Source organism: Callorhinus ursinus, unplaced genomic scaffold, assembly GCF_003265705.2.
Source record: "Callorhinus ursinus isolate GAN/ISIS: 27379988/994484 unplaced genomic scaffold, GSC_fseal_2.0 scaffold68, whole genome shotgun sequence".
Classification (NCBI taxonomy): domain Eukaryota; kingdom Metazoa; phylum Chordata; class Mammalia; order Carnivora; family Otariidae; genus Callorhinus; species Callorhinus ursinus.
In genome coordinates, this window is record NW_027397130.1 from 5,631,820 (window position 1) to 5,648,932 (window position 17,113).

The 17,113-nt window shown below is 41.8% G+C and overlaps 1 protein-coding gene across 7 annotated transcripts in view; it reads right to left on the reverse strand.

The window, feature by feature from the left end:
- The window catches only part of UNK (unk zinc finger), a 33,359-nt gene extending 17,534 nt beyond the window's left edge, over nucleotides 1-15,825 (reverse strand). For 2 of the 7 annotated variants that reach the window (XM_073886114.1, XM_073886113.1), the window contains exons 1-3: nucleotides 15,666-15,805; nucleotides 11,602-11,856; nucleotides 11,145-11,309 (exon numbers count right to left, since the gene is read on the reverse strand). In XM_073886114.1, the coding sequence (XP_073742215.1) occupies nucleotides 11,145-11,146 (2 nt within the window). In that variant the 5' untranslated portion in view covers nucleotides 11,147-11,309; nucleotides 11,602-11,856; nucleotides 15,666-15,805. Of the gene's footprint in view, nucleotides 1-10,948; nucleotides 11,020-11,144; nucleotides 11,310-11,601; nucleotides 11,857-14,660; nucleotides 14,954-15,665 lie in introns of those variants that run through there. The other 5 variants (XM_073886115.1, XM_025859901.2, XM_025859892.2 and 2 more) reach the window with 4 other exon arrangements.
- Between the last annotated feature and the right edge of the window lie 1,288 nt (nucleotides 15,826-17,113).

A 17,113-nucleotide genomic window follows, 5' to 3' on the forward strand; every position in this document is an offset into this window, starting at 1 on the left:
TTAAAAGATAATCTCTAAGTTTTGCCAGCATGTTCTCTAGACATTTTTATAGCCTTTATCCTGCAATGCATATTAATAATCTGTACATTTTTCTCTACTACTAGATTATAAAATCCTTGACAGCAAGTAAGAACTGAATACAGTTTGCTGAATGATTATAAGAAATGAAGTCACAGTAGGGCAAAGCCCACAAAGCAATACTGACAGTTTTATGATGCCACCAGCAGGCAGAGCATTGAGAGGTGAAAGCCTAATCCCTATTCCTTGTGAAAAGTACCACACAGCAGGAAACCTGTAACTCAGCAGATAGGGCAGAGTGTCCTGCAGAAAAGCCCCTCATGAGAGAAGGGGCTGAGTGACCAAATTTACGCAAGCAGAGAGCCCACTTTTAACCAACTGCAATCAGAGGAGAGAAATTTCTACCTTTTGCTAAAATCATGAATGGAACTGTACCATCTGCTACCTAGGAACCAAAATGTTCAGAATTTCCCATTCTCCCTCTTCCACTTGACCCTCTGCTAACAGGCAATACAGTGCCCAGAAGGCGAGGACAAAACCACTTAGAAATCACTTTCTATTTTCATGGATTGAAATTCAACAAATTTTCAGTGGACAGGCACAACTGTCACTGTTAAGCTCCAATCCATCGCTTTCATCTTAAGGCTTTGAAAGTTCATGATTTAAGAAACTAAATAGGTTGAAATTCACTCTTTAATTCAACCAGGTCTCAGGAAACCCAAGAAGTCCTGGGGTCTGAGGAGGGAAAACACACCAACTACTCACTCCCCCCCCCCCTCCAAACTCTGGGGAAGGCACAAGGGCCACACAACTAAGTTCTTCACACTCCCATCTCCCAGGAATACCTGCACTCAAGAATAGAAGCCAGTAACATAGAATAGTTTCAGACTGCAAGGCCTTGGTGAGCTACTATGGCCAGAATGAGTCCAGAAACCACAGAGGCCCTGGGCAAGTAAGAGCTCTGTCAGAGAAAGCCACGCCTTCAACCGGAAGAAGGGATGGATACTTGATTGCTCAGAGTTTCTTCACCTTTACTAAGCAGCGCCTTCATGTCTGCCCCACGGCTGAGCTTAAACCAAAGCTACCTTTCACTCCTTTTCAGGACATCACATTAATTATCCTAGCAATGGTTTATTTGTAAATGTAAAAGATTATTATGAAAGTCACACGCCCACTTACAAAAATTTTGAAAAATGAAGAAAAGGGCAGAATCGCCCTTAATCCCGTCACTAATGTTAGTGTTTTGGTAAATTTTCTCTTGGTATTTTTACAGAGATATAATCATAATGTACCTATCATATTGCTAAACTGCTTTACATAACTATTAACTTTTCCCTAAAAACTTTTAAAATCAAGTATATGCAACCACATTTAAAAAAAATCAAATGAACTTTCAACATTTATTGGATTATTTTTATTTTCCAACACTCAACAGCAAAAAGCAGGCTATTGGAAATCTAAATTCAATCACTTGCCCCACTAACAGTGATAGCACATAAGGGATTAACAATAAATTCAGTAAGTTACATCACCCTGAAGGAGGTGTTAAATCAAGTTCTAAACTGCTACCAGTTCAATTTCCAGCTAAACTTTAAATCCTATTCCAAGCTGTCTTACTTAAAAGATTTATCAGTTTGGGTGTTTCACTCTCTTCTGGGGAGAAGTGTGAAGAGAATTTAAACAAACTGAATGAACAGAAAAGTATCAGAGCTAACAGAAAAACTAAGGTTAGAGGCAATGGGGAGAAAGGAGCTGGTATTCTAATCTGTATCTAGTCCCCCACGGATTCCAGAATAGTGTCACATGACCTCACTCTGACTCCACCTGCCCTGCTGCCACTTCCCCAACAACAAACCAGACTCTAGAGCAGGGTTGGCAAACTTTTCCTATAAAGGACCAGTTAGTATTTTAGACTTTGAGGGCCAAGAGGCCAAATTGAGAATAATATGTACTTACAGAACAAAACAAACGTCCACATTTTTTTTAATTGATGAAATTCAAAATCTAGTAATTGGCTACAATTTTTGTAGAGGTTCTACTAATAAGATCAGATTTGGGGGATGGGATAACATTTTTTTTTTAAGATTTTATTTATGCATTTTACAGGCAGAGACGCAGCGAGAGAGGGAACACAAGCAGGGGAGCGGGAGAGAGAGAAGCAGGTTCCCCACCGAGCAGGGAGCCCAATGCGGGGCTCGATCCCAGGACCCTGGGATCATGACCTGAGCCCAAGGCAGATGCTTAACGACTGAGCCACCCAGGCGCCCTGGGATAACATTTGTAAAGGTCAGGTCCCTTTCATCAAATTGATTACAAATGTTCATCTGTTCATGCAGATTCTATAATCAAATTTTACAGATTTCATCTTTGAAAATGTCTTTCACATCTTTGAAAATGATAGGTACTGCCAAATGCTGTTATCATTCCACAAGCATGATTTTAATTGAGCACATTCTTCTCTTAGAAGACATCTATAGAATTCTATTAGTCTTGATAGTTGCCTTTTAATCGCTTCCAATTGAAGATTTGGAGTGGTATAAACTCCTTAGTTGCACAGGTAAATAGATTTGAAATAAGGAAATTTCTTTTGCATTCACATCAAGCAGCAAAATCACTACTAGAACTGTAGTTTGTGTTTAGAAATCATATCCACAGTAACTTTGTGTAGGAATGGAGTCTTGCCTTTAATTTTATTTTGTTAATCACCATACATCATTAGTTTTTGATTCAGTGTTCCACGATTCATTGTTTGCATATAACACCCAGTGCACCATTCAACACATGCCCTCTTTAATACCCAACACCAGACTAACCCCCCCAACCCCCCTCCCCTCTAGAACCCTGTTTGTTTCTCAGGGTCCATAGTCTCTCATGGTTTGTCTCCCCGTTTTAACTTTTGACAGGACACAGGAAGTGTATAAAGTAGTTTGACACGGGGCGCCTGGGTGGCTCAGTCGTTAAGTGTCTGCCTTCAGCTCAGGTCATGATCCCAGGGTCCTGGGATCAAGCCCCGCATCGGGCTTCCTGCTCGGCAGGGAGCCTGCTTCTCCCTCTCCCACTCCCCCTGCTGTATTCCTCCTCTCGCTCGCTGTCAAATAAATAAAATCTTAAAAAAAAAAAAAAAAAGTAGTTTGACACATGGGGCGCCTGGGTGGCTCAGATGGTTAAGCGTCTGCCTTCGGCTCAGGTCATGATCCCAGAGTCCTGGGATCGAGCCCCGCATCAGGCTCCCTGCTTGGCGGGGAGCCTGCTTCTCCCTCTCCCTCTACTGTTCCCCCTGCTTGTGCTCTCTCACTCTATCAAATAAATAAAAATCTTAAAAAAAAAGAGTTTGACACGACTTATGATTCAAATATGTGTTGTCAAAATGACTACAATTTAAGGTTTGCAAAGAAGCTGTCTTGTAGGGGCGCCTGGGTGGTTCAGTTGGTTAAGCGACTGCCTTCGGCTCAGGTCGTGATCCTGGAGTCCCAGGATCGAGTCCCGCATCGGCCTCCCTGCTCAGCAGGGAGTCTGCTTCTCCCTCTGACCCTCCCCCTCTCATGTGCTCTCTCTCTCATTCTCTCTCTCAAATAAATAAAATCTTTAAAAAAAAAAACATTAAAAAAAAAAGCTGTCTTGTAATTTTAGGCTGAAGTCTTTAAGAAACCTTATCAAGTCTACAGCAAAAGCCAATTTCCAAAGTTATTCAGCATTCAAGAATAGTGGTTGAGAATGATTCTTCTCATTCAGAAAAATTTCAACGTCAGCCCTGAACTCAGAAAATTACAAGAAAACTTTACCACTGCTAAGCCATCAAACTATTGTGTAGTAGGGCATGCCAGAATATTCAGCTTCTCTAACAAAAATTAATGGAATTGATTCTTATGGTGAAGTCCACATGAGGGAGTGAAGTTCATTGCTGATTCTAACAGTTCAATAACACAATGGATTCAAAAATTTTTCTGCAAAGTACCTGCTGATGAATAATACAATGAATAACCACAGGCTTTAAACCTTACATTTTCGTAAGCTTTGTAAATTTGTCCAGTTAAATCTTTTTCTGCTCCACACACATATTCTTACCATCATCAGCTGTAACAGGTATTAGCAGATCATACATCAGGTTGTACTGAGTTTTTCCTTAACTTTTTTGAAAATATTCTCAGCTATCATTATTTTAAGTAGACTATTCATTGATGGTAATTCTTAAGTCATTTCAAATGAGGCACTGATTCCATGAAGAAACCAACTAAACAGTAACAGTGGCATCTGTTGACTCATCAAGAGCCCAAGGAAAACCTACATAAAATAATTTGCCTGGTATTTTGACTACTGCTATTCTTCCCAAGGACTTCCACATTTTGAGAAGTTGTTCTTGACGAAAGGCTAACACTTTTAAACAAGTCTGCTCAGGACACATTTCTTCAGCTGCTGCAATCACACACAATGTAATTCATTCAGTATCGTCAGTATTGGTAAATGGCTTTCCTTGCTCAGCTAATCAATGAGCCACTGGAGAAACTTAATCCAGTCACAGCCTCATTTTCCTTATTGTGAAGAAATTCTGCTGTGATGAAACAGTCCCTTTAAGATTTCTAATTTTTCCGGGGCACCTGGGTGGCTCAGTCGGTTAAGCATCTGCCTTCGGCTCAGGTTACGATCCCAGGGTCCTGGGTTCAAGCCCTGCATCAGGCTCCCTGCTCCACGGGAAGCCTACTTCTCTCCCTCTCCCACTCCCCCTGCTTGTGTTCCCTCTCTCACTGTGTCTGTCAAATAAATAAATCTTAAAAAAAAAAAATAAGATTTCTAATTTTTCCAACCATTTCCTTCCTGTGCGTTGGGGTTATCATGACAACTCTTTTGTCCGGTAATGTTGATGGGTCTTCTCACAGCACAGCTCTTACTAAAGATAGCTTTGCTACCTAATTTGACAACAAAAGAATTCACACTCCAACGTGCCCTTAAAACATGACATTCCAAGTCCATTTTTCTCTTCCTCACCTGTCCTGACATGATTGGTGGGCACCGGTAATAAGAAATAAATAAAACATTGTGGTGTGCTAATACACACAGCACTGGAAACACTGTCAAGTTGTAAGGGTGTCCTTGCCATGTGTACACTGAACAGCAATACCAAGCGAGGAGAGTGCCACGTACGGTCTCTGTCACGATATGGAATCCTACAGTTACAGTGCAAAAACAGCTAGACAATATGTAAACCAATGGGGGAGGGTTCCATCAAAGCTTTATTTATGGATTCTGAAATGTGAATTTCATATAATTTTCATGCGTCATGAAACAGTATCGATTCTTTTTCAACCGTTAAAAATGTAAAAGCCATTTTTAGCTCACAGGCCAAAGGCAGGTGGCAGGCTGCATCTGGCATTACAAGCTGTAGTCTGCCGACCTCTGCTCTGAAGAGTTGGTATTCCCCAACACACCATAACCCTCCCTTCACATCTCTACACTTTTGATGATACTGCTCCCGGTGTCTGGATCACCCTTTTGGCTTCTTCTCCACATGAGGGTTCCCTGACACAGCCCACTGGAGTTCATCACCCTCCTTCCATGTTTCCACTACAAAGTATGAATACGGCCCGGAGAGCCCCTACCGCAGTTGACTTTAACTCCTTTGTATGTAGCCATGTCTATAATTTCTCTACCTCTACAAGAGCTGGCTCATAGCAGGTATTCAAGATAGGTTTGTACAAGAAAAAGCAAAGGCAGAGAGCTTCACAAGTGGTACAAGCCTGGTCCACAGCAGCTATATACCAACCCAGCAAAACAGAAGCAATTCCAAGCTCTGATTTAGGTGCTTCTCCTGGCAATTAATAAACCAGTAACTTCTCTAGCTACCTTCCCCACAATGTCTGCCCAGGCTTGTTCCTCACCCCGAACACTAATTTTGAGATCAGACTCACATGCAGTCTAGAAAAGCAACCAGACTTGTTCTGTTAATTCCTGGGAATGTGCGGAGATCACTAGATCTGTATCTGACTGTATTAAATTCCTTTTTCTGTTTCTTCCAAAAACTAAGGGGTATTATGATGACTATTTAGCAAAAACTAGGTACAATCCAAAGATTTATCAAGAAAAATCACGGAAGTATGTCCCCAGACTATAACTGGGGGGAAAAAAAAACCTAGAAGGGAAAATACATTCACTATTATCGATTTTAGAGGTTATCTTGACTTTTCTTTATTGAATTGTGATTAATAACTTTTAGAATTAAAAAAAAACCTTTTTTGGGGAAAGAAATCCACAATATTAATGACAGCTTGACAGGGAATCTATCCTGATCCAAAATTAAATGAAAGATGTTGCTAATAAGCAAAAGAGCTCCTTTAAGTTAAAAGTGAACTGTGGGGGCGCCTGGGTGGCTCAGTCGTTGGGCGTTTGCCTTTGGCTCAGGTCATGATCCCAAGGTCCTGGGATCGAGCCCCGCATCGGGCTCCCTGCTTGGTGGGAAGCCTGCTTCTCCCTCTCCCGCTCCCCTGGCTTGTGTTCCCTCTCTCGCTGTCTCTCTCTCTCTGTCAAATAAATAAAATAAAAAATCTTAAAAATAATTTAAAAAGTCAACTATGGTAAATATTTTCATAAAGTAAGTAACTATTAGAATGTCATCTAGTTTGTGATTTGTAGAACCTGATTTGGACACATATGCAGAGTGATTAGATTTGAGTAAAAAGGCAAATAGGCAACACAGTGATGGCCTCTGGAGAAGCAACAGGAGATGGTGCTGCAACACCAGACTTGTTGAAGACATGATGAATCCCAGTACACACAATGAACAGCAGGATGGGAGCCCAACAAAAAGCGGACAACAGGCAAGAGACTGAGCCAACTGAAGAAACCCCAGATACCCCCTTTCCCACCCAACCTGGAGATCATGACCCTGAAGGGCCATGAGGAAGCACCTGCTCCTGGGGAGCCTGCGGCTCTCCTGGCCAGTCAAATCACTTTTCACAAGGCTCACATGGGAAATGTGATGTGCCCGCATCTCTAATAAGCCACAAATACTCATCTTTATTACAGCTAGTCTCATAAAAACTAAATTTCATCTTTTTCAAGCAATGTACAAGTTTTACCATGGAAACAGAATCTTAAAATGCAAAAAAATGGTCTTGTTCTTCAGTATTTTTTTTTAAGTAAGCTCTATACCCAATGTGGGGCTTGAACTCAGGATCCAAGATCAAGGGTCACATGCTCTACCAACTAAGCCAGCCAGGCACCCCTGCTGTTCAATATTCTTTATTGAAATCTAACCAGAAATTGATAGGATTCTGCAACAAAGAGGGAAAAAAAAAAACCTCCCGAGTCATTGTCAAACATCACACTGTAGTATGCAAAGACTCAAATGATACTTATCTGTAATCTGCTTTCCATATTCATATTAACCTACCCATACGTAACTCCCCAAAAAAATTTAGTCACAGAAATCATAGATCATGGCTTATCAAAATTCTTCACTTTTAAGTTTGAGAATAAAAGATTTTTTAAGTCCAAGGAAGATATTATAAGAGCTGATAAACAGTAGATTAAGAATCCTAAATTACTTATGCAAATACATACACATACAAAATCATATATATAAATGCATTTCTTATAATTTGCTGCAAATTTTCCCCAATCTTTGAAGAGCTTAAGACAAATTATTATTAGTTCTAGACTGTTTATAAAGATATACATATACATTCTGTTTTGACACCAAACAAAACCCAGAAACCATACAACTATGTAACAGTAACCACATCAGTGGGAGTTGCCAGAAAATGGCTTTTTAAGATTTTATTTATTTGAGAAAGAAAGAAAAAGAGGGAGAGGAAGAGAATCTCAAGCAGACTCCATGCTGAGCGTGGACCTTATGCAAGGGCTTGATCTCATGACCCTGAGATCATGACCTTAGCGGAAACCAAGAGTCAGACGCTCAACCAACTGAACCACTCAAGCGCCCCCTCTCCTTTGTAAATTTTATTCATAGCAAATGGCTTTTAAAAAACAAGACTAAAATAAAGCTAAAATTTGATTGGCAAATATTTGGACAATTCCAAAAAAGCACTATACAGCTACAGAGATTTGGTTTCCAAATCTCAAGGGATCCTGGTTTAAAACACTCTCTCTGGCAGAAAAGCAAGCTCAGATAGTATTATTCAGGCAAATAAAGTAAGCGTCTAATGAATCTCTGAGTGTGTCTGAACATTTAAGGTAGGCTTTGATTCTATAAATGACTGTTGGCCAGAGTACATACAGTAGGACCTTAGAGCCAGTGTGAACCTCCAGGATGTAACAGAACTATCCTAACACACAGAAACATACAGGAATCCACAGCGTAAGTGCTACCGGCACTTATGAAAGCAAACGCTTCCAGGTGGGGAGCCACTCATGGGTAAACGATTGCAGCCCACTCTTCACTGGAAAAGGTCCCACACCTGTGAGCCATCCTGGGCCGGGGAACTAAGAGCCACGAAGGGCATGATGTTGGCAGCTAATCCTACGTGTCCCTGCTTCCTTCTTTCCAGGACTGCGCCCGTGACCGAGAGTTTTTGGAACTGGTAAAACTGAGGAGAGAAAATTCAGGGAAGGTTCACTCACATCACTGATTGTGCAGAATGTATGTGAGGAGTACTGAAAACCCTGGTTCATTCCTCCCTAAGTAACACCTTGACTCGATTCAGTTTTCCTGGCTTGAAAAAAACCCCAATTTGATGAATGTTCGAATATATACATTTGAACTGATGTGTTATTTTGTACACTGATTTCTGTAAAACAAAGTCTTTGGCCCTGTAAAAGCAGATCTGTTTAGAACACAAATCCATCATGTAAGATACAGGTAGCCTGGTAGAGGCTACTGGAAGAATGGCAACTGAAGTAAAATTTGAATGGGTATGGAGGAGAGGAATATGCTCTCTGCAGACAACACAGACCCACATGTGCGCTAGGAACTGCCAATTCCGCTTTAGGGTAGATGTAGCTAAAGAAGCATTTGGTTAAGGCTGTTGAAGGAGGTAGCAATGAAACTGAAAGCAGTAACTTGGGCCTTGTTCAAATATTGGTGTGTGTGCTAAATGCCAATGTGCTATTTTAAGCACTTTACATATATTAACTCACTTAGACCTCGTAACAACTCCATGGGATAGGTACCATTGGTATCCTCAGGAAACTGACATACAAAGAGGAAAGTCACTTGCCTAAGGTCCCACAGCTAGTAAGAGGCAGAGCTGCGCTTCAAACCCAATCCGTCTGGCCCTAGAGTCAGTACTCTTAAACATTGCGCTGACTGCTAACTATGTTTTTCTTAAATGAGCTAAAAAGAAAAACAAGAGTAATTGCAGATAAACATAAATGACTCTCTAGAAGCTGTTCAAAATATGTTAGGGAGTTTTTTTAACAGGCCATAATTACAATAACCACAAAATAAGTTACTAAAAATAAAAAACAAAAATGTTAACTTTAACATGCTCTACTAGAAATTTAATATTCATTTTATGAATTCATTATAAAGTACTCTTAGTTCAATTATAAAATTTAAGTTTTGGGTTTTTTTCTTTTAAACAGAAAATACAAGTACGGGCTTCTAATTTATGTTATATTTGGATAGACTGATTTACACAAATCCTAATGTGATGGGCTACCAAATACTTGGCACCTCTAAGCAGTAAAAGTTACATCAAAAAGATAATAGTAATGTTCTTACCAGTATTAATAGAAACTTACATATAAAAACTATTTGAAACTTTTAAGTCATAAAACACCAGGCCAAAAGTTTTTCTCAACCTCTTCTTTCCTAAGCATAACTACGTCTCCTCAATGGGGATAGTTTCGTGACAATGCCAAAATTTCACAGGAAGGTGGGCACATGGGCCTTTCCCTCCTCATTATAAGTTAATTTGTTAGGACTTATGGTGGCCACATGATGTTTCAAATACTAGTAGAAAACAAATGAGTCGACTTAGGAACACAAAAAATAAATTGTGATATAAAGAATAAGGGATGAAACATTTCAATAAGCTCAGATATGACATGATGATACTATCACAGGCCTGAGTATCTTCTTTATCTCCTAAATAAGTTGAGCCCCCAACAGGAAAAAGGTCACCTCACAGAGAACGCTATGAGATTTTTAAGTCGCTAGACTCCTTTCCATCTTCTCTTCCTCATCAGCTCTTGATACTGCTGTCAAATTCTACAAACTGGCAAAGAAAAAAGGGGTGAAAGTTGAGGGATTGTATAGAGAAATAATAAAAAAAATTTGTGATTATTAGAACTAAAATATAGCCATTGTTATAATTTAAAATGCCTAAAACATGTGGCCTGTCCTTAAAGAAATGTCAAGTGAACATTAAAACCATAAAATACCTGAGAATGGAATTCATTACATTTCAGCAAGAACAGCAACTTTCTATCTCCCACCCACCCTAGGAAGCTCAATTCATTTTTACAAAGGCACTGGGGAAATGTGCTTGTTCCTTATAATGGCTGTCAATTCAGAGACAATTTGAAGTACAACTACCAACGAGTAGGAGTCTCAAACTTGCTGAGTATTCACTTCTTATCTCAAAAGCATCTCCACAGACCTAGAACATGAGAGCATTCACCTAGAATGGATATACAGGGACTAAGCCATTGAGAAGGCTGGAAAAGGGGCACCAAGGAGCTTTTCACAAACTGTAGGCTTTTCCATACCAAATGATGCTGCCAAGCCCTGATAGACCATATGAGCCTGACAGACTCTTAATGCACTGATTTTTTTTTAAATCCTTTTTAAAAAAGTAATTGAGATGTAAATTATACAACATAAAAATTTCACCATTTTAAGGTGTACGTCTCAGTGGTTCTTAGTATATTCACCATGTTGTAGAATTACTGCCACTATCTAATTCCAGAACATTTCCATCACCCCAAAAATAAACCCCATACCTATTATCATATGCACTGATTTTACCCATACTTTCTCCGTAGATATCTCTGTGGCCCATGCAGTATTTTAAGATGGCTGGCTGGTGTGAATCTACACAGTATCTATATGGTAAGAAAATAAGAAAGCTACATTGTCCAGAAGGATACTGAACCCAAATTCTTGGCATTTTTAGCAATTACACTAATGTAATTTTTATATATTGGCTAAGAATGGCAGAGAAACTTACATTCAACATCCATCTTCACTTAACACATTAGTGTGCCCCAAATTCATCCAAGATGTTAAAAGAAGGGAAGACAATCTACTAGGATTAGCCATAACTGTCCATAGTTGCAATTTCAAAACATAGAAGATGCAAATGTGGGAAAACCTCCTTTAGTATCAAGCATAGCTGGATTAAAAAAAAACAACAACAACAAAACGAAAAACTTAATCATTAAGTAAATACTGCCCCGTTTGGGAAAATAATCCCTACACCAGTCCAGTATTTAAAGTAACGTAGCTTTAAATGCAACCTTACTTTTATCATTCTTGTGACCTAGAGCCTCTCCTAATGAGAAAAATAACCTTTAAGCAAAGGTCTGGCAGGAAAGCCTGCAGATGTGTGGTGCTCAGGCTGCTGTAGGGCTCTCATTACCTAAGTGAGCTCATGGCTTCTAAGACACACAGGAAGGAGACCTCACCTTCAGGCATCAGGGTGTTGAAAGCGGGAGGAAGTAGGTCCACGAGGGTGTCTTGCTTTTGTGCACTTATCTGGGGTGCTATTTCCAGAGAAGGAGCTCCTTTATAGAGTGTGCCCAAGATGGATTTCTCTAAGTTGCTCTCAGAGTTGTCCAGCTGCCCTCACCAATAAGTCAGTCTTTGTAGGTTGATAGAAACCACCAGTCAAAGCAGATGCAAATGGATTGTGGGGAAGCCTTCTTTAGTATCTAACATAGCTGGATTAAAACAAAAAAACTTAACCATTAAGCAAATCTTCATTTTAATCATTACTTTCATAGCAAATATCAACTAGGTGCTACACTTGACTCTACCCTTAGCATGGGCACTTAATTATTAATGGGGATTTTGTGGGCTTGAGTGAAGACCACAATGAGCTCTTAATTTTTGTCCTGTAAGAAATTAGTTCTACTTGATAAACAAGTAAACAAGATCCAGAAATATTTATTGGTAATTTAACTCATGCTTGCTGACATTGCCTAGCAACACTTCCAGTGACTTCTGTTGTGCAACAAGTTGTACTCTTGTAATGTATTTACAATTTTACTGCAATTTGCAATAATGATTTAAATACATTTTCATTTCCTGGATTTTCCAAAACACAGATGCAATCAAGTGAAGTTCATGACATTTATACGATGTATAAATTAACAAATTTGCCTCAAAATAGTTATCTATGGAAGCAGTGCTACACTGTCCCTGTTTAAAGATGCCCAGGGAACAGTCCTAAGTTAAAAAAAAAAATAACACTTCGCTAGACGAGGCTATAAAGCATTTATTCTCTACCTATAAGAAATCACCCAGTGGCCAGTGAAACTCCAAAAAACCTTCACTAAACTAGAATTTCATTTTCCTTTACCCCAATGGCATTAAGAGGCCTGAGAATCAACTGCAAGTGAAGGAATCCAAAAATCATCTACTGTCTTTAAGGCTTACCTCCTCTTATAGGGTCTAAATAATAAGGCAGAAACCTGGATATTTTGGAAGGTAGGTTTTTTTTGGTGACCTCTCAACTATATACTTTTAATAATATAATTGTTATACAGTAAGAAACCTGAAGTTAGCTAAATTTGTAGACACATTTGGACATGTAATTGCTCCAAAATTTCCCATTCTTAAGTCTGTTTTTATAAAACTCTTCTAATACAAGATGGACTTGTTCTAGAAAACAGGTGGATTAAATTCAGTCTTTGTCAAATAAAAGGACAAATTACCTAGCAAGATGTTAGGTGGTTCTTGTAGTGGAAGAGGACTAATACATGCACATTACCATTTTACTGCATGCTAATCAAATACTTGGAGCTGAATAAGAAGAAATTCTAATATAGCCATTTTCTAAAGGGTCGGATTCCTCAGGTCTAGCACAAGTGCCTACTATGCCAATTTGCTAAAAGGATTATTTCAAAGTTTTTCTTAAGGCAAGATTATTCATGAGTTTAGGGAAAAAAATACCAACAAAATTATCATTCAAACTATGTTATAAATAATCCTCTTGGTTTAGAAAGAAGAGAGCTCAAATTCTAGCACTTTATTTGTGGGGCAAGAAGGCAAGCCTATGGAAAGGCAATATTTGTTTTTGGTGGATTCAACCAAGTTTGCCAAGACTGTCTGCCATTATGATGAGTGGCATTCAATTTTTAAAATTTTTTTAAAGTTTAAGTAATCTCTACACCCCGTGTGGGGCTCAAACTTACAACCTCAAGATCAAGAGTCACGTGCTTTGCTGAGCCAGCCAGGTGTCCCGAGGGGCACTCAATTTTAACGCATTTCTTCTGGATTATTGCAAAGATTATTGCATATCACATAATCTCAAATAATATCAGGCACAAAAAACACACAAAGTTATTGTAATTTATGTACAAGTTTTAAAAATGTAAAAAAAAAAAAATTTAACCAGTAAAAAAATACATACCAAAAAAAAAAAAGTCTATATTTGTATTCCACAAAGGGATCTATGCAATATATAAGGCTATATTCAGACTGGTACAAATTCTGGAAATTAATGCTGCAAGTGAGAATTAAAAAAATGCTGGCCAGCTCAAAATTTTAAAGTAAATATTAAAATCAAAATAAAAATATTCCTGTGGTCTAACCTTCAAGGGTAACAAATGGGTTCACCTTAAAAAAAAAAAAAAAAAATCAGTGCCAGTAAGCGTAAAAGTGCTGTCATCTGTATCCTCAAACTCCCTGCGCTCCTAAGACCTGGGATGACAAGGGAATGAAGTTTTCCCCAAATCATCACAGCTTCTGAATGCCCATAAATCTACCAAGGAAGAAAATGGATGTCTACCTCTTATTTCTGGAGATAAAAACATAAACCTATACACAAATGAACAGTTAACAGGATGTAAAAAGATGGGAACACCTACAACCTCCAATCACCCTATCAAGCTTGGGCGTTCATCTACTTCTGTTGATAACTAAGCCAACTCAAGAGCCAAGAACTGATTATTCTGCACTTAACCCACAAGCAAAGGAAGACAGATTTTAAACAAATAAGCATCAACAGGACAAAACTCAGATGTTAACATTTACACAGATGTTGACTTGTTTCATCTGTCAATTCAAAATGGTAAGAAAACCCTTCTAATACAGATTCCATAGTCTACTCAATGACAACACAACATACAGATGTTGCTGAAACATTACCCAAAGTATTGTACGTATTCTACTGAAAAATAACCGAGCAACCAGATTATAACGAAGTTCCAATTATGGGAAGTATGCAGATTTTCAAATCAAAACCATACTGCTGCTTGACCACACCATTCAACTGACCAGTATTCTCTAAGGTAAGATCTTTCACCAAAACCGATGGAAGGATGGCAGAAAGAACTCCAGTGAGAAAGGACCCGCAAAGCAATGGCCACAACAGAAAAGTAATAGTTAACACGAGTCAGACTGTAGCCAAGAAAAAGCTTCAACTTATTTCAACCAATAGCAGGGAATCTCACAAAGAAACCAATAAGCTTCCTAAAACCCATGTCCCCCAATCCCAGAACAGTTTCCCAATGGGGCTTACTTCGGTGAGTGACAAACAGGAGCTCCTCCTGTCTAGTTTTAGTTCCTTCTACTCCAATAGAGGTTTCCTGCTCTCGGCTCACCAGGCGGCCTTACTGGGTGGCTCTTAAGGGTTGCAAGCCTCAGGTCCACCTGGAGGGTCCTTCTAAACACGCACAGCACCTGGGAGCCCCAAACGGATGGGAGGCGCTCAAAGAGCATTGGGGGGGGGGGAGTGTGAAAACGGAATTCAACATTTTGCTTAACAGGAGGGCCCGCCTCTGCAGCTTTCTCCCGAGGCACCTAGCACTAGGTGGTCCTTTAACGTGCTTGAAAGGACACAAGGAGGAGGCAAGAACCTACACTCAGACACACGCAGATTCCCAGGGAGGGGGTCTTCCAGCTACTGGACTCCCGCGGTGTGAGCGTCGGGGGTCCCTCTGCTAGTGTACTCCGCTTGGGGCTGAAGACACACTCGGACCCCATCGCCCTCGGGGTCCCCGACTCAAGCCGGCTCAGCTGTCCCAGCGAGTTCCAAGCAAGAGAGGCCTCCACAGACAACATACGGGCTTCAGGGACACAAAAGGCCTCCCGGGGAAGGAACGCGCGGCGCCTGACAGAACCTTGCGCCAACCGTCATTCGCAGCGGTTCTAGGGCTGGCCCCCGAGGCACCCAACCTGGTTCTGTGCTGGGCTTATCGCCCCGCAAGTGCCTGGTACTGTGGTTTTACGGTCTGAAAAACAGTTAGGCCTCACAGGCCTGGCCTGAGATGGGCGCTCTCCGCACGCCGCACTCCCGCCTTCCCCACTCGGCGGCGGGGCCCGGCCTTCCCGCCCCACAGCCCGACCAGGGGTTGGTGGCAGATGGAGGCAGTTGGGACCGGCCCCAGCAGGTTGGAACCGGTCTGGGCCGGGCCGGAGGAGGAAGGGGGGGAGGGAGAGGCCGCCTCGCGCTCTCCCTGCGCGCGTGACTCACGCTGGCCGCTGACGTCAGGCGTGCGCGCGCGGCGGGGGGGGCTCTACGTACGTGTAGTGCTGCGGTTTCTCGGGCTGTGCCTGCAGCACCTGAGCGGTAGCGGCCGGGGGCGCCGAGGAAGCTGCGGAGCCGCCGGGCCCGGGGCCCTTCGACATGGTCCTGTCTTCCTGCCTCTTCGCCGCTCCCCTTTTATTATTCAGTCTGCGCGGTCCGCGCCGAGGACCCAGTGCGCCTGCGCCGCGCCACGAGAACGTGAAGACCCCCCGCACGGCAGCAAGGGTTGCTGGGAGTTGTGGTCCTCGGTTCGGCTGGAATTTTACCTTCGGCAGAGGGTTGCTGCCAAAGGAATGGACCACAATACCCAGGGATCCTTGCGGAGGATGTCCCGGATGCTGAGGGCCCGCCACGGCTTGTGGGGATTGTAGTCCCGCCGCGTTCCTCCTTCTTACCAGTCCGTTTCCAGTTTCGTAGGGGAGGTTTCCTTGAAACTGGAGCGTCTGGAGTAGAGAGGGCCCAGAGCTAGAGAGGCCCTAACGACTTATGTGAAATAGTCCAAGTGTAATTTCGCCACCAACAGTGTAGTAATTATCTCGCCATCAGACTTAGTAGGTTTTGGGTTCAGTGTTGATGCCGGCCCCAGTAGTGCTTCAGAATCTGTATTGTCCGTTCTTAGCTCTGGGCCCTTGTGCTGCAGGCACCTGCGGTCGGCCAACATCCTCTTGATTCCTGCGGCCAGGCTAACTGGGGAGGCATGAAGGAAAGTCTGCCTACTAGAAGTCAGCTTAAGAAATCTTTGCTAAGCAGGGCACCTGGGTGGCTCAGTCGTTAAGCGTCTGCCTTGGGCTCAGGTCATGATCCCAGGGTCCTGGGATCGAGTCCCACGTCGGGCTCCCTCCTCGGCGGGAAGTCGGCTCTCCCTCTCCCCCTGCTTGTGTTCCTGCTCTCGCTGTCTCTGTCAAGTAAATAAATAAAATCTTAAAAAAAAAAAAATCTCTGCTAAAGTTGAGCTACACGACCAATACTCTGTTCCCGCGTTTTTGCGGAGGCGCTCCGTAAACCTTTACCAACCCTGAAACCTGGAACTCCACGACTTGGGTCCCTTCCCAACTCGACACCTGGCCTCACCAACTTGTTTCCAGTACATTAGGGGCCAAGGACGAATTTAATCTCCGTCTAGAATAGTCTCAGGTACACCGACGAGTTGCAGGGGTGTTGAGAAGCGTCGCACACTGTCCAGAAGCAAGAGTCTCGGGTTGAGTAGGGGGTGCAATTTAAAATCCCCTGCAGGGCGCCTGGGTGGCTCAGTTGGTTAAGCGACTGCCTTCGGCTCAGGTCGTGATCCTGGAGTCCCGGGATCGAGTCCCGCATCGGGCTCCCTGCTCGGCAGGGAGTCTGCTTCTCCCTCTGACCCTCTTCCCTCTCGTGCTCTCTATCTCTCATTCTCTCTCTCTCTCAAATAAATAAATAAAATCTTTAAAAAAAAATAAAAAATAAAATCC